Source organism: Corvus moneduloides, chromosome 28, assembly GCF_009650955.1.
Source record: "Corvus moneduloides isolate bCorMon1 chromosome 28, bCorMon1.pri, whole genome shotgun sequence".
Taxonomy (NCBI): Eukaryota; Metazoa; Chordata; class Aves; order Passeriformes; family Corvidae; genus Corvus; species Corvus moneduloides.
The window spans coordinates 743,650-759,657 of record NC_045503.1 but is presented as its reverse complement, the minus strand read 5'-3'; the positions used below and the strand labels follow the sequence as shown (position 1 = coordinate 759,657).

Here is a 16,008-nt window from a genome sequence, read left to right as displayed (position 1 = left end):
CCCAAGTGAGGAATAGGCCTAATTTCACCCCAGAGGCTTAAAGATGCTGTTGAACTAATTTCTTTGGTTTAATCAAAAAGCCCAAATTCATGTGGTTTAGCTGGCTGTGCCAGCATCCCCGTGTGGGGCTGGGTGCTGGAGCAGGGCTGAGCCAGGGTGGGGTCTCATCCTCCAGTGAGTGGAGAAGTCCAGTCCTGTCTCCCATCACTGGGTGTTGCAGCTTGAAGGGACCCCACATGCAGCATCTGCTCCTGGGGCTGAGCACACGGGGTGTGGGCACGGCTCCCTCAGGGTCTGCACTCCCCACTCTGGTGGGCCAGGGGAGATCGATCCCATGGCAACCTTCTCTGGGCTGTGTGGTGGGTAGAAGGACCATGCTGGGATGGAGGGAGGCTGCTGCCCCATCTCCACAGGGTGAGAGAGCAGCACCACAGGCCATCCTGTTCCTGGCCCCTATTGCCCTGCCACTCCCAACCCTGGAGGGTCCAGGGGCTTCAGGTCCTGGGTCCTGGTAGCAGGATGGAGGTCAAATGTCCCTCAGGTGCTTCAGCTCCTTCTGCAGCTTCTCTGTGAGTTTCTTGAAGGATGGGCGTTTGCCTGGCTCCAACTCCCAGCAGCTCTTCATCAGGGCATAGATGGTGGGTGGGCAGCCCTCGGGGGGATCCATGCGGTACCCCTGCTCCAGCAGCTCCGTCACCTCCTTCAGGGCCTGCCAGGATGGAGAAGCCAGCTGGGATCCCCCTCCCTGCTCTGGTCAGGGAGCAGTGGGATGTCCCTGTCCCATCAGTGCCAGTGGGGTGTAACCTGTGGTGTTCCCTGGCACAGTGCTCACCAGCTTGGGGTAGGGTGCCCGTCCAAAGGAAAAGATTTCCCACAGGAGGATCCCATAGCTCCACACATCCGACTTGGAGGAGAATTTCTGTGGCGGCAGGAGAAGGGGAGGCTGAAGCCAGCTGAGGCTGCGCTGGGTCCCCATTGCCTCCCGAGGGCAAGACAGACAGTGACTGCCCCCTGCCCCCCTCAGCTCCCCAGGGTGTGAACATCCCACAGTCCCATCATCCTGCCCCAATTCCCACTGCATGCCTGCTCAGGACAGAGACAGAATTTTGGGAGATGCAGGGCTGACTGTGCCAGAGGCCGCTGCGGGGCAGGGATGGGTCAGTGGGAACGAGCAGGGGCAACCCAAGGGGGTGGGTGAGATGCTTTGGAAGGACCCCCTGGCCAGCCCCTTCCCTCTCACCATCGCTCACATTGTGTTTCAGGGCCTCTGGTGCCGTCCACTTCACAGGGAGCAATGTGGCATCTGCACCCTTGGGGTTGACCCGGGCCAAGCCGAAGTCGCTCACTTTGGCCACGTTCTCCTCAGAGATGAGGATGTTGCGGGCAGCCAGGTCCCGGTGCACCAACTTCTTGGACTCAAGGTAGTCCATGCCTTGAGCCACATCCCTGCCACAACCGAGACAGAGCTGTGTCACTGTGTGTCCCCTGGGGCAGCACAGGGGGATGCAGAGCCCTGGATTCCAGCCCAGAGGAGAGAGATAGACTTACAGGGCGAACAGGAGGAGCTGCTGGGTCGGGACGAGCGCCCGGCCCCGCGTGCGCAGGAAGTTCACCAGGTTGCCCTGACAGAGGAGGATAAAAGGAGTCAGGACCAACAGGATGGGGCTGCAGAAGACTTTGCCTTCTGCAGGTGCTGCAGTGCCCAGCGTCTTTATGACTCAGCCCCTAGACAGGGATATTGTCCCCAAATCCAAGTGGTGATGGGTCCCACTGGCTGAGGAGCAGCCAGGTGCTCTCACCTTGCTCATGAACTCCATGACAATGTAGAGGCCATTGTGCAGGATCACTCCCAGCAAACACACAAGGTTTTTGTGCCGGACCTTCCTGGAATGGAGGGGATCCAAGTCAAGGAGGTGCCTGCTCGTCCTGGGCCACAGGCAGGGTTGGGCCACACCTCCACGGGGCACTCACGTCATGGCAGCTGTTTCAGCGAGGAAGGCCTGGGCAGTCACATCACACTTGATGTTCTTCACAGCCACCCTCTGCCCCATGTACTCGCCCTGCAGGACATCTGGGAGAGCACGGGAGAGTCAGGCTGAGCCCCACACCTGGTCTCCTGGACCCCAGGCTGAGCCCCCCATGCCAAGAGGTGGGGAGAGGGATCAGAGGGTGCCATCTGGGGAAGCTGCAGCTGGGGAGCCTCCAGCCCCATCCTCTCACCTACCTCCGAACTCGCCTTGCCCAATGCGGTCTCCCAGCGTGAGGTGCTTCAGGTTCAGCAGCCAGCCAGCTGGGCATGGGCACAAGGGCAGGTTAGCAGGGGCCACCAGTGGGGCCTTGTCCCTAAAACGCAGACCACAGCCCCCTCGCTCCACCCCTACCTTTGGCCAACTCTTCCTCAGCTGACTTCATCCCAGATTTTGGTTTGGGCTTCACCAGCTTGGTGCAGATGGCTCCCTGCTCATTCATGTAATGCTGCCAAGGGATGAACAGATGGAGGTGATGCCACCTCTTACCCTCAGGTTTGGGGTGTGAGTCCAGGGAACAGCTTTGGGATGCTCCACAAGACCCCACCATCGCCACCCTCGAGGGCAGCCCATGTCTCTGCCTTGCTCTCCTCGGGGCACAGCCAGAGGAACACCAGGATGGACCACAGGGGATACAGGATGCTACTGGTGGGGTTGAACCACGGCAGGTGCTGCAGCAGCTGAGGGCAGTTTGCAGAGGTGATGGGAGCAGAAGCAGCCAGACAGGATGGGACAAGATGGGACAGGATGGGATGGGACAGGACAACCTTCGGAGCTTTAAAGTGGGGCTGGGGCAGCTGAGAAGGGAAAGCAGCCACCCAAAAGTAGTTGTGTCTAAAAGGAAAACATGAGAGTGCAACTCCCTGGAGAGGAGACACGGTGAGGATGGACCACCAGGAAAAACTCACTGGAAGGGCGAGAGCTCACACAACAGCCTGGGAGCTCTGTGGGGTCAGCAGGTGAGAGGGGGCTTTGAGTGGAGGGAGACACAGTAAAATGCCTCAAAGTCCAGGGGAGGCAGAGGCCACCAGGGTCTTCCTGCTGTGTGAAGCACTGAATAAGCAGGGATAGGGATGTGGCCCTTGGCCAGGGACTGGCTGCAGAGACATCCTTGGGATATCCCAGATCTGCCCATTGCACTCCAAACAGAGTGGGAATCACGAGCCTTTGATGGAGATTGAGAATTACACCAGGTAACAAACACCAATGGAAACCACACAGAGCAGGACAAGGACAACAGGACCTGCCACTGCTCTGTGCGAGCCCATGAGGTCCTTGCCCTTCTCTGGCACTGCCCTGGGACTCTTCTGCCCAGGGATCTCACCTCAATCATGTCAATGAGGTTGGAGAAGTACTGCTGGCTGTCGATGCTGAGCGTGTTCTCCTCGTGCACCACGCGGTAGTGGATCACCTCCTTGCCGAAGCTCACGCACAGCACGTAATCACCGGGGTGCCGGACAGACTCACGCACCAGGAACAGCCCATCCTCAGGGGGCTGCAGCTCCTGCACTGCCTCCAACCCTGAGATCTTCCCGTGGAACCAGCTGAGGAGAGGGGCATTGGAGAGGGGGCTGAGCCAGGCTGCTTCCCCCAGGGGCAGCAGCGAGATGGGGAAGGCAGAGCCCCTGCCAAAGCTACACAGACCCCACTGCATGAAACCCCTCTCCATCAGGTCCATCCAAGGCGGGTGGGCGCAACCAGGGGTCTTTAAAGCCAGGTACTGGCCCCAGCAAATCCCTCCATCACAGGGCATGGACATGGGATGCTCCGTCCCCAGCTGCCCACCCAAAACATGGATGGGGGGAACACACTGGACTCATCTGTTGTTGCAGCTCCCAGGGGCTCAGCTGGGCCCCCTGGGTCCCCCCAGTCTCCCCAGCTGTACTCACGGCATCAGGCTGAGTTTGGGGTCGGCGCGGATGGCCCCACGCTCCCGCAGTGCGCTGGCTGCCAGCAGCCCCTCCTGCCCCGTCTCGTTGTGCCTGACGCGGTACCAGCCTTTGCCCTGGGGACGAGAGGGTCTCAGAGCAAGGGAAGGAAGGGGGGGAAGGGAGGGACTGGCTCTGGCAGCTGAGCTGATGGCACCAGAGTCCCATTCTGGCTGTGCCCTCTCAGCGCAGTGTGTACCTGAGCACCCACAGGTCTCACCTCCACGGCCTCGATGATGGTGACCATGTCACCCTTGCGGAAGGCCAGCTCCCGGGGCTTGGGCTTGGTGTGGTCATGCTTGGTGACACACTGTGTCCCGGGGGGCCAGTGCTTCTGCAAGGAGAAGGTGGCATCAGTAGGGACAGCGAGAGCTGGACCCCTCTGCTTCCCACAGGCACCAGGGCCAGCCCCAAGGACCATCGGAAACCCTGGCTGAGGACCAGGGGCACTGGGCATGAGCCCTCCTCCACCCCACTTCGGTCCTGGGGGCACACGTCACCCCGGTGTCAGCTGGAATTGCTGGTGTCCCTGTGCAGCCCCGCTCACCCCGGACATGGCCAACCGTCAGCGCATCAGGGACTCCCTGTCCTCTCCTGCTGCCACCTGCAGAAGAAACCAAAGGGGCTGTGGCGGGACAGGGCTGAGCTGGCTTGTTCCAGGTCATGGCTGCTGTCCCAGGCCACTGCTGCTGTCCCACAGGCTCCCCTGGCCAGCACAGCTCCTGCCCCTCATGCAGCCTCGCACACAGGATGGAGGAAAAGGCTTAGAGCAGGCTGTGAACCCTGCCTGTGCCAGCTGTGTCCTGGGGACACTCCTGTCCCACACACAGATGGGAGCAGGACCCAGCACTCCTGCTCTCTGCCTCTGCCACCAAAGAGGGGCCCCAGCTCCCACCAGCTCTGCTGGCACAGCAGGAACCCAGCACCACAGCTGTGGGGAAGTAATGTGGTTTTACCAGGAACTTGCTTTTTCACCTCCTCTTTCAGGAGCTCCGAGTCACCAGGGCCACAAGAGGCACCAGCCATGGCCCTGATGATGTGGGACGCAGCAGGGCTGATGCGGGGGCTGCCTGGCAGCAGGGACACTGACAGGCAAGGCTGGGCTGAGGTGGGACTGTCACATGCACTGGCTGTGGGATGATTGCACAATGTCCCTGTGCTGCCCTTGACACCAACTGGTCATGCTGTGATGCATATGACAACGCTGCAATTTAAAATTCTTTTTAAAAAGGGTCTTTTCCTCCTGGAGTCCTTCATCCCCACTGTCACCTCCTTGGGAGGATCATAGAATCCCAGAATGGTTTGGTTTGGGAGGGACCTTAAATCTCATCTCATTCCCACCCCGTGCTGTGGGCAGGGACACATTCCACTATCCCAGGCTGCTCCAAGCCCCAATGTCCAGCCTGGCCTTGGACACTGCCAGGGATCCAGGGGCAGCCCCAGCTGCTCTGGGCACCCTGGGCCAGGGCCTGCCCACCCTCCCAGGGAACAATTCCTGCCCAAGATCCCATCCAGCCCTGCCCTCTGGCACTGGGAAGCCATTCCCTGCGTCCTGGCCCTCCATGCCTTGTCCCCAGTCCCTCTGCAGCTCTCCTGGAGCCCCTTTAGGACCTGCAAGGGGCTCTGAGCTCTCCCTGGAGCCTTCTCCTCTCCAGGTCAGCACCCCCAGAGCAGAGGGGCTCCAGCCCTCAGAGCATCTCTGTGGTCTCCTCTGGACTCACTCCAGCAGCTCCACGTGCTCCTGATATTGGAGGTCTCAGAGCTGGAGGCAGCTGTGCAGGTGGGGTCTAATCAAAGCAGAACAGAGGGGCAGAATCCCCCCCTGCCCTGCTGCCCACGCTGTGGGATGAGCTCCTTGGAGCAGAGATGACTTTGCTCCATTCCTCCTTTGGAGGGTGAGTCACAATCACTCCTCTGCATCACTGGTGGTAAACTCATCTCTGTGGCAGTGCAGATCCAAGGATTATCTGATTATGCCAGTCCCTATCCACGACAACAAAACAGGGACAATTGCAGCTGCTACAAGGTTAGCATCAGAAGGCAGCAGCAGTTTTGTCTCTACAAAGCCATCGTTAGCCAGCACTGCCATCCCCTCGCCCCGCAGCCCAGCCATGGCACACAGACTGTCTTGGTGAAGTTGGGGATGCAAAGGCAGTCACTGTGTGCTTGTTCCCCAGCAGGCACAGCCAAAGGCTGACGTGACTGGGTGCAGCTCAGATCATTTCCAGGATGGTGAGGACCTCATGGACACAGAGCTTCAGAACAGGGCCCACTCCATACCCCTGCCGTGGTACATCCTGGTCCGAGGAGGGATGTGCTGGCTGAGCCAGGGGGGCTGATGGCAGCTCCGACAACTGTCCCTCATTTTCTGCTGCTCCAGGACAGAAATTTTGGGTGAAAAGCAGCAACTGTTTGGTCAGTCGTGCCCCCGTGTGCAGACAGCAGGTGGACAGGGAAGGGACAGATCCTCCACTCGAGTACCAGTGGGAAGAGCTTCTCCTCTGCCCAGCTAGCCCTGGGGCTTGGGGTGCTGGACACGCACCCCCACATGAACACCTGCTGCTGGCAGAGCCTGGACACCAGCCAGTGCCTCGCCCAGGCACCAGCAGGGACGGCTGTGAATCACCTCCCTCCTGCTGACACTCACATGCCTTGTCCTAAAGCAGCTCTTCGTTCCTGGAGGTGTTTGATCCGTGAGGTTCCCATCACTGGAATGAATGTTCCCACAAGCAGAGTGTGCAGGCAGAAAGCCTGAGCGGAGATATTTGCCCCCTTCTTTGTTTTGGGGCTGTTCTGTACTTTTATGGATTGGTAAACCTGAGTAATTGCAATGAGGTTGAGAAGCACAGAAACATGGTGGGGGCTGGTAGAGCTGTCCCGACCCTGGACTGGAGAGCTCAGGCTTATTCCCAGTGCACAGAGTTACCCCGGCCGAGGAGGTGCCAGACCTGACAGCACCGTGACAGGAGGGGACACCGCCTGCGGGGGCTGCACCTCTGGCTGCGGTGGAGCCGACACACTGTGCCCTCCCCTCCGGAACACAGACCCCCGGCTGCACTGGCTGCCACTCGGACAAAGGGCAGCTACAGCTCCTCTGCTGGGAAACGGGTGACACCTGGGCTTTCCCCCACTGCCCACCGCGCCCGCCCCTCCCTGCTGCCAGAGTGGACAGGAGGACACCTCACCTGCCCGCGGCACCTCTCTGACCTCCCTCTTACCTCTCACTGGTGGCCATGTGGGGCTGGGGGCAGCGATGTCAGGGGAAGCTCACAGCTGAGCCTGGACACGGATTCCTGAACTCCTGGAGAGTCTCTTTCCTACACAGAGCCAAGCTCTACGTTCAAGGGTAGTTCCCAGCCAGAGCCGGGGCCCAATTTCCTGATTTCTCTGCTGATGAGGCTGTGATGCAGCGTCCGGGCGGTCCCTGTGGCAGCACCGCCTGCGCCCTCCAACCTCCATCAGAAATGACTCATTATTTGACAACACTTAGAGCAACTTCTGCCCTTTGAGGGCACAGTTACACACCCCTGCTAGAAGGGAACTGGAGCTCACCAGATCCTGTTCCCTGTGGCACTGTGGGGGAATCAGTATCCCCCTGCAAACAGGGACAGTGCTGTCACCACTGCTGGCCTGGCCAGAGCAGTGACCATGGAGTGGGTGCCTGTGGTGGCAACAGCTCTCCAGGGAGGCTGAGTCTCAGGAGAGGAAGAGCTGGGACCAGGGATCTCCCAGTGTAATCCTGTCTCAGCATCAACTCTTTGAGCCTCAGGGCAGGTTGATCTGGGAGCACGGCCACCCCTCCCTGTTCCACTGGGGGTGACAACCCAGAGGCATCGTGGGTTGGGACAGGCAATGGCAGAGAAACCTTTAACTGAGCACCACTGTCAAACAGAACCAGCTTATCTGTATCCTGCAGCATCCGCAACGAGTCGGGAGGGAATAACCTCCTCCGCAGTTCAACATCCCAGCCAGAAAACCAGACACCAGTTCTGCACTCATGTTCAGCACTTCCAATATTCTGAGCAAAATGGTGAAAAAGAAGAAAATGCAGTTGTAGGCAAACACCAGACTTCATTCAGGGGTCTTGGGATCTTTTTGGGTGTACTTTAAAAAAAAAATTAATAAAATAACGTTTAAGCCTTCAGAAAACACTGGCAATTCAAGGGCAAAGGCAGTGTAGAAGAAAACTAGTCCAAACCAGCTGGTACTTTCAGGTCCTGCTCCTGAAACAACCTCCACAAACAACTTCCCCAAGCCATTCAAGCCAGACTGTTCATAGGATTCTTGGGGCGGGTTTCCCCAGGAGTACTCCTTGCATTATTCCCTGTATTTGTAGGGATGGATCCTTAGAAACCTGGTCTGTTCAGGCTGGAGAAAAACACACAAGTTCATCCTTACAGCCCTACGCTGCACTCCCAGGATCTGCACAAGGCTCTCTGTGACAAACAGAAATGTTTTGTACTTTTGGGTTTTGCCACATCCGGCCGTTGTTACAGACGTGACCATGGGCTGAAGAACTCCGGCATCACACACAGGGAACCACCCCTCAGATGTAATGGATGGGCTTTCCCTGTCCTGCTGCACAGCCAGCAGAGGTTCCCACTTGCTTCTGCCTGAGCTGGTGTCCCCTTTACACGCTGGTACCTGCCACCCAGCCAGAGCCTGAGCCTTTAACACACGGAACCTCAGCACTGCCTGCTCCCTTCTCCAGAGCAGCAAAGACAATGCCCAGCTCGGTGGGTACAGCTGAACCACCGCGTGCCCGGGTCCCTCCAGAAGCTACAGAGCCGAAACATCGGGACTGTGCAGCCCTTCCCAAGTCACTATGGGCAATAGTATGGGAATGTTTGTCTCACATTCTAGGCTGAGGCTTTGCCTACTTGCCAGTCCTCCTCCTGGTGTCCTGCATTTGGGCCAGGGAGAGCAAGGCCCAACATCCTATGGAGCCATTCCTGGCAAAATGAAAGTTATCCAAAGGAGCAGAGTTTGGAGGTGGAGAGATGGGCAACAATATTCATCAGGAACAGCACACATTTTGTACAGAAAAACCAGCTCCTGTCATCTCTGCAAGATCTGGGCATTAGCAATCCCAAACCCATAGGCTCTCTTTTGCCAACTCAACCCCTTTCAGTCCACTCGGACAATACCATTGGATTCACCAGAAATGTACCTTCCAGCCTGAGAAAATACCCTGCATTTCAAACCTTCTAAAAGGGAACCAGAACTGACAATAAGTCATAAGAGCAGACATGTCTTTGACATCCAATCTCCAGCATTTAAAGGGAACATCACTGAGTTAAAACATGCTAAATGATGATAAAACATCATTTTATCATATTATTTATAAATTTTTGCTTTATCACAGCAGACTTATATTTCTACCCAGAAATATAGAATCACAGAATCCCAGAATGGACGAGGTTGGAAGAGACCTTGAATATCATTCCTTCCTAAACACCTGCCATGGGCAGGGACACCTTCCACTGTCCCAGGCTGCTCCCAGCCCCAATGTCCAGCCTGGCCTTGGGCACTGCCAGGGATCCAGGGGCAGCCCCAGCTGCTCTGGGCACCCTGGGCCAGGGCCTGCCCACCCTCCCAGGGAACAATTCCTGCCCAAGATCCCATCCAGCCCTGCCCTCTGGCACTGGGAAGCCATTCCCTGGGTCCTGGCCCTCCATGCCTTGTCCCCAGTCCCTCTCCAGCTCTCCTGGAGCCCCTTTAGGACCTGCAAGGGGCTCTGAGCTCTCCCTGGAGCCTTCTCCTCTCCAGGTCAGCACCGCCAGCTCTCCCAGCCTGGCTCCAGAGCAGAGGGGCTACAGCCCTGGGAGCAGCTCCATAGCCTCCTCTGGAGTGGCTCCAGCAGCTCCACCTCCTTTTGGTATTGGGGGCCACAGAATTGGAGGCAGCTGTGCAGGTAATTGTTGGTTCATTTGAAGAGAGGATCATTTGAAAGGGTCTTTCACTCTGAACAAGCTTTAGGTGATGCCTTAAGCTCACCCTTCTGTGAGTGGCTGTGCCCAGCACTGGTTCAGGTGCTCCTGTGCACCTGCATCTTTCTCTCTGCATCACCAGGAGCCCGACTGATGCCTCCAGGAGCGATTCCCCTCTGTCCCCAGCAGCCCCACAGAACAGTGTTGACAGAAGAGGTATTTTCCCTAAACTTGTGCAGAGCAAATAACAGTGCCCAAATCTCTGCCCCAGCAAGAAAGCAGAGCCTGAGCATGCTCAAGGGACAAGTGGAAGATGCTCAGCTGCAGCTGAACATGTGAGTTGGTGACACCCAGCCCCGATGTCAGGGCAGCTCTTTCATAGGGACACCTCAGGCCTTGGCTGCAGTGTCCATGCTGGTGTGTTGCATCTGTCTGGGGGGGATGTGCAGCACTCGGAGGCTCGTCCCACATCTGATTCTTGGTTTTTTCAGGCATCTGTGTCACTTGCCCTGAACGGGGACTGCTCCATCAGTTAAAATCTTTAGTACTTAGTATCATAACTTGGCTCCCATTACTAGCAGCACTTGGCAGTATCCAATGGCTGTACTTCCTAATTTCTAATGAGGAAAGCTTTTTGCAGCAGATGTACTTTTTCATCCTCTTTTGATCTGACTAAGGTCAGGGTAGAAAATACTCATGATATTTCAACACTTCCCAATTTTTCTGATTTACCAATAACAGGGGATGATAACTGGATGGCAAAATGAAGATCCCAATCAAGGCACGAGGTTATGGTAGCACTGAGTGTACAGGGGGACAGCACCAGCTCCAGCAGAGCTCAGAACATGCTGCACTGGGTTAGTTCATACAGCGGTCATGTAGCGATGGGACAAGGGGGAAAGGCTTTAAACTGAAGGAGGGTGGGTTTTAACGGGATATGAGGAAGAAATATTTTTGGTTATGAGGGTGGTGAGGCCCTGGCACAGGGTGCCCATAGCAGCTGTGGCTGCCCCATCCCTGGAAGTGTCCAAGGCCAGGTTGGATGGGGCTTGGAGCACTCTGGGATAGTGGAAGGTGTTCCTGTCCAGGGAGTGGAACTGGATGAGCTTTAAGGTCCCTTCCAGCCCAAACCATTCTGGGATTCTGATTCTATAAAACAATGCATCTATGTCAACATCTATGAAAGCTTTGAAATACATCCCTCTCCAAATATATATTTCTGTATGGCTTATGACCTTTATCCCAGAATATTTAAACAGAACCTTCTTTACACCCCCCAGAAATGTACTTAAAGAAGAAACAGCTTCATTTGACAATAAACAACACAGAAATAATGTTCTTCAGGAAGTTCTAAAAAGCCATTCAAAATACTCCAAAAAGCCTGAAGGAATGTGAAAAGTGATTTGAAACTGAGTTTTAAATGAAGAATCACAGTGTTCCACAATGGTTTTGGTTGGGAGGGACCTTAAAGATTATCCAGTCCCACCCCCTGCCATGGGCAGGGAAACCTTCCACTAGACCACATTGCTCCAAGACCTGTCCAACCTGGCCTTGAGCACTTCCAGGGGTGGGACAGTGTTGGAGTTTTAGGAGCTCTCCTGGTTTGTTTTTTTCTGTTAAAGGAATTTTCCCCATACGTGTTGCTAGGGGGCAAATTGCTGGGTACTTCAGAAAAACAAAAGAGCTAGCCATTGGGGTGGGGTGCATCTGGCTGCTCTTTTGTTTCACCTGGGTGTGCGGTCAGTCGGTCCCTGGCATTTGGGTGGAGAGGGAGGCTTTTTCACTGGCTGCTTTTCCTTCTGCCAGAGAAACCCCGCGATCCCAAGCCCACCTTCCCTGCCCCGCTGGGAGCTGGGCCGTGGCCGCCCTGCCCCTGCCGTTGTTTCGAGCCTTCGCTGCGTTGTAGCCCTGCTCACCCTGCCTGCCCAGACCTCCGGGGGGTTCCCACCGCAGTTTGGATACATCTCGTCTGCCACCCGGGATTTGTGCTCGTCCCTGCCGCTCCAGCCTGCTGTTCCCGAGGGTCCGGCCGGACACCGGGATCGGCTGCCCAGGGTTTGTGAAGCCTTTGTCCCATCCCTTCCCGGGATCCCGGGGCACCGGTGCCGCGTGCTCCCCGAGCTCGCTCCGGAGCGCCCCCTGCAGCCGCGGGGGAACCATCGCACCTGCCCTGCTCACCGGGAGCCGCCAGCGCCCCTGCCGGCTGCGAGCGGAACTGCACCCGAGGGGAAAGGGCCCGACAGCCGAGAAGGCTGGGACTGGGTTTGGGATTGTTCGCTGTTACTGCCAGAGTTATTGCTGTTTGTTTGACTGGTTATACACATAGAGATATATGATAGTAAAGAACTGTTATTCCTATTTCCCACATCTTTGCCTAAAAGCCCCCTTGATTTAAAAATTATAATAACTCAGAGGGAAAGGGGTTGCATCTGCCATTCCAAGGGAGACTTCTGCCTTCCTTAGCAGACACCTGTCTTTCAAACCCAGACAGCCAGCCACAGCTGCTCTGGCCAACCTGTGCAGCCAAGAATTCCTTCCCATCTAGCCCTGCCCTCTGGCAGTGGAGGCCATTCCCCCTTGTCCTGTCCCTTCAGACCCTTGTCCCAAGTCCCTCTCCAGCTTTCTTGGAGCCCCTTTAAGCCCTGAAAGGGGCTCTGAGGTCTCCCCAGAACCTTCCCTTCCCCAGGCTAAACACCCCCAGCTCTCCCAGCCTTCAGCAAATACATGAAGCCGAAGCCTATGGCAATTTTCTTCCTGTCTGGTGGTGTCACATCCAACATCCAGTGTCCACCTCTGGTTGTCTCCATTGCACTCTTTTTCCAGGTACCACTATGACAGCACCAAAGCCACATTACAGCTCGGTCACCTTTGTTCAAAACCACTGAGAAGGAAGTGTCTCCGTATGTCTGCACTACTCTGTACACTGCTGCTCCCAAACAGCAGCCCCTGGAGCCCAGGATCCCTGCTCCAAAGGGTGGGGGAAAACCCCAAACCCACACAACAAAACCTGGCAGCTTCAGGCACTTCAGGCCAGAGGGCAGAAGTCTAAAGTGATAAAATGTTTAAAGGATACACATGATACCAGAGCGTGGGTGGGATTTATTTCTTTTTTTCTTTAATATATCTCTCTATATGTTTTGCTGTGGGAAGAGTTTCTTCTAGAGCAAGGAGTGGGAGGGAAGGAAACATAACAGAAGGAAAGGAACTGTTGCTAGAGGCAACTCAACTCTTATACAACAGTGCAATTTCTGTAGTGATTATGGAATCACAGAATCACTGAGGTGGGAAAAGACCTCCAGGATCATCAAGTCCAACAGTCAGCCCAGCACCACCTCCACGTTCACCACAAACCCATGTCCCTAGGTGCCACATCCTCACGTCGTTTGAACACTTCCAGGGATGGTGACTCCACCACTGTCCTGGGCAGCCTGTGCCAGTGCCTGACCACCATTTCCATGAAGAAGTTTTCCCCTATACCCAACCCAGACCTTCCCTGATGCAACTTGAGGCCGTTTCCTCTCGTCCTGTCATTTGTTACCTGGGAAAGAGACCAACCTCCACCTGGCTCCATTGTCTCATCAGGGGGTGTATGATTTTGGAGAATTATAGTACAACAAAACTACCTGCAATGGACTATTTAAAATGCAAGATATCAGACTAACCCAGGACTTCTTTACAGGCAAAAATTGCAATCATATGAGCATTATTTCATACACATAATATGATTACTATGCAGCATCTCTTGTTTGTAATTTTTTCCACCTCCTTCACCCTCTGCTCTTCTACCTGTCTCTCTTCTTTTTACTGTGTGCATTAAATATATTCTTTCAAGATTTCAAGTCCCCTGTTTGTAATTTTTTCCACCTCCTTCACCCTCTGCTCTTCTACCTGTCTTTCTTCTTTTTACTGTGTGCATTAAATATATTCTTTCAAGATTTCAAGTCCCCTGATCCCCTCAAAGCCAGCATTTTTAAACCATTCCAGGAGAAGAAGGAGATAAAATGGTAACAACCCAACTGAAATGAAGGCAGCTATGTGGAATAAATACACAGAAAGCTGCAGTTCTTCCCACACACTATGGAAGGTGGAATTTTAAGTTATTTAGAAGTTAATCACCACCACTACACCATGCACAGAAATTAAGCTTATATTGCAAAACCTCACCTAAAGCTCATTTGAAAATACGAAACCAAGAATTTGGTGTCCAAGCTGAAGCCTTCTTCATCAACCTGAGCCACAGAAGTTTCAGGCAAGACTGGCTACGGCAATTTTAATTTAATCTCAAACTGGGTTCTCTGTCATCGTATTTAACTTGAGTAACTGTAGGGTTTTAATGTTTGCTTATTTGGTATTGATCAAGAAAGTCAATGCTCTCATTGCACAGTCAAGAAAATTGCAACTGTTAATGAAAAAAAGTAATTACATGTAAATGACCTTTCCTGCTGCGTATCAAACCAAGAACGACTGAGCAAACAGGATGGGAGAGGGCTTGAGTCATGCACTGTACAATTTTCATGTGCTACAATAAATTCTGTGGTTTTCCACATAGGCAATAAAAAACGGGACAGAGGAGTCAATGGCACGCAGAAACACTGAGGACAAGAAGCATTTCATTTATAGACAGTAGGACTCTCATTTGGTGGGACACCCCAACCTCACACTGTCAGTGTGGAGAACCAGCTTAACCAGGACCCTCCATCCATCCCAGGCTGGGATGGATCTCAGGGAAAGGTTCTTCCCCCCGAGGCTGCTGGGCACTGCCCAGGCTCCCCAGGGAATGGGCCCGGCCCCGAGGCTGCCAGAGCTGCAGGAGCGTTTGGACAGCGCTGCCAGGGATGCCCAGGCTGGGGTTGTTGGGGTGTCTGTGCAGGGCCAGGGGCTGCACTGATGATCCCTGTGGGTTCATTCCAACACAGGATTTTCTATGGTCTTATGCTCCTCTCACTTTGATGAATCCCTTTACTTAAATCTGAGCAACACCAAAACAATTTCTCGTGTTACTAATTATAGAAGTAAAATAAAAAAGAAAATGTAGTCCAGATCTCTCAGTAGTTTAGAAGTGTTAATTGCAGTGAGAATCTTCAGTATCTCACTGTCAGGGACATTCAGCAAACTGGTATTAACCACTCTTGTCTACCTGTGCATCATTTCATTACAGATTCACTGAATCCCAGAATGATTTGGGTTGGGAGGGACCTTAAAGCCCATCCCATTCCACCCCTGCCATGGGCAGGGACACCTTCCACTGTCCCAGGCTGCTCCAAGCCTCATCCAGCCTGGCCTGAAACACTTCCAGGGATCCAGGGGCAGCCACAGCTGCTCTGGGAAACCTGTGACAGGGCCTCCCCACCCTCACAGGGAAAAATTCCTTCTTCTACAGTAAAGAGTTCCTGGCAGCTTACAGTCTCTAAAGCATCCAACTTACCTTCCTAACAGGGATCTTGCAGTCCAGGTTCATCTGTCAATGCAAGAGATGAGAAAGGAAACCCATCACAAAAATAAATATATTGCAGTCAGGTTTTTAACAGCAAACATCAGCAGCAAAGAATTAAAAACATGTTTAAAAACAATTTAAATAATTCTGGAATCTTGCTTTACCTGAAGTAAGAAAATGTGAGAAGCCGATCAACTGAGCTTTAGATTCTCTGGAATGAGCCCACAGTTACAGCATCTGAGACTTCCCTTAAAAGCTTTTCTATAAATAACAACTGTGAGTGTTCCGAAAAGCAACATGAGCTTTGTAGAAGTCAAGTGGGAGTGCCTGGGGCTGGAAATACAGTTCTGACAAATCCATAGAATCACAGAATCCCAGAATGGTTGGGGTTGGAAGGGATCTTAAAGCTCATCTTATTCCACACCCTGCCATGGGCAGGGACACCTCCCACTGTCCCAGGCTGCTCCAAGCCCCAATGTCCAGCCTGGCCTTGGACACTGCCAGGGATCCAGGGGCAGCCCCAGCTGCTCTGGGCACCCTGTGCCAGGGCCTGCCCACCCTCCCAGGGAACAATTCCTGCCCAAGATCCCATCCAGCCCTGCCCTCTGGCACTGGGAAGCCATTCCCTGGGTCCTGGCCCTCCAGGCCCTTGTCTGAACTTCCTCTCCAGCTCTCCTGGAGCCCATTTA

General features: G+C 54.5%; 1 protein-coding gene across 6 annotated transcripts; it reads right to left on the bottom strand.

The window, feature by feature from the left end:
- Positions 1-44: 44 nt before the first annotated feature.
- On the bottom strand, positions 45-15,614 carry MATK (megakaryocyte-associated tyrosine kinase). Of its 6 annotated transcripts, XM_032092890.1 has the most exons (14): positions 15,484-15,608; positions 15,311-15,343; positions 4,503-4,559; positions 4,176-4,289; positions 3,917-4,032; positions 3,352-3,571; positions 2,382-2,475; positions 2,225-2,290; positions 1,972-2,071; positions 1,800-1,884; positions 1,549-1,622; positions 1,241-1,446; positions 833-919; positions 45-709 (listed from the first exon to the last, which is right to left on the bottom strand). In XM_032092890.1, the coding sequence occupies exons 3-14, from the start codon at positions 4,509-4,511 to the stop codon at positions 495-497; spliced, it is 1,386 nt and encodes a 461-aa protein (XP_031948781.1). In that variant the 5' UTR covers positions 4,512-4,559; positions 15,311-15,343; positions 15,484-15,608; the 3' UTR covers positions 45-494. The 6 variants fall into 6 exon arrangements, with proteins under 6 accessions (XP_031948781.1, XP_031948780.1, XP_031948783.1 ...); XM_032092889.1 differs by lacking the exon at positions 4,503-4,559 and having other exon boundaries at positions 15,484-15,609; XM_032092892.1 differs by lacking the exon at positions 4,503-4,559 and having other exon boundaries at positions 1,251-1,446; positions 15,484-15,606.
- Positions 15,615-16,008: the final 394 nt, after the last annotated feature.

What these genes read in the sequence shown, in the direction of transcription:
- MATK (XM_032092889.1), bottom strand. Translation starts at nt 15,343, where the DNA reads ATGAACCTGGACTGCAAGATCCCTGTTAGGAAG. An exon ending in ACCTCATTGACATGATTGAG is followed by an intron (nt 2,476 to 3,351) that starts GTGAGATCCCTG and finishes ATCCCTTGGCAG; the next exon opens with CATTACATGAATGAGCAGGG. An exon ending in TGGGCAAGGCGAGTTCGGAG is followed by an intron (nt 2,072 to 2,224) that starts GTAGGTGAGAGG and finishes GTGCTCTCCCAG; the next exon opens with ATGTCCTGCAGGGCGAGTAC.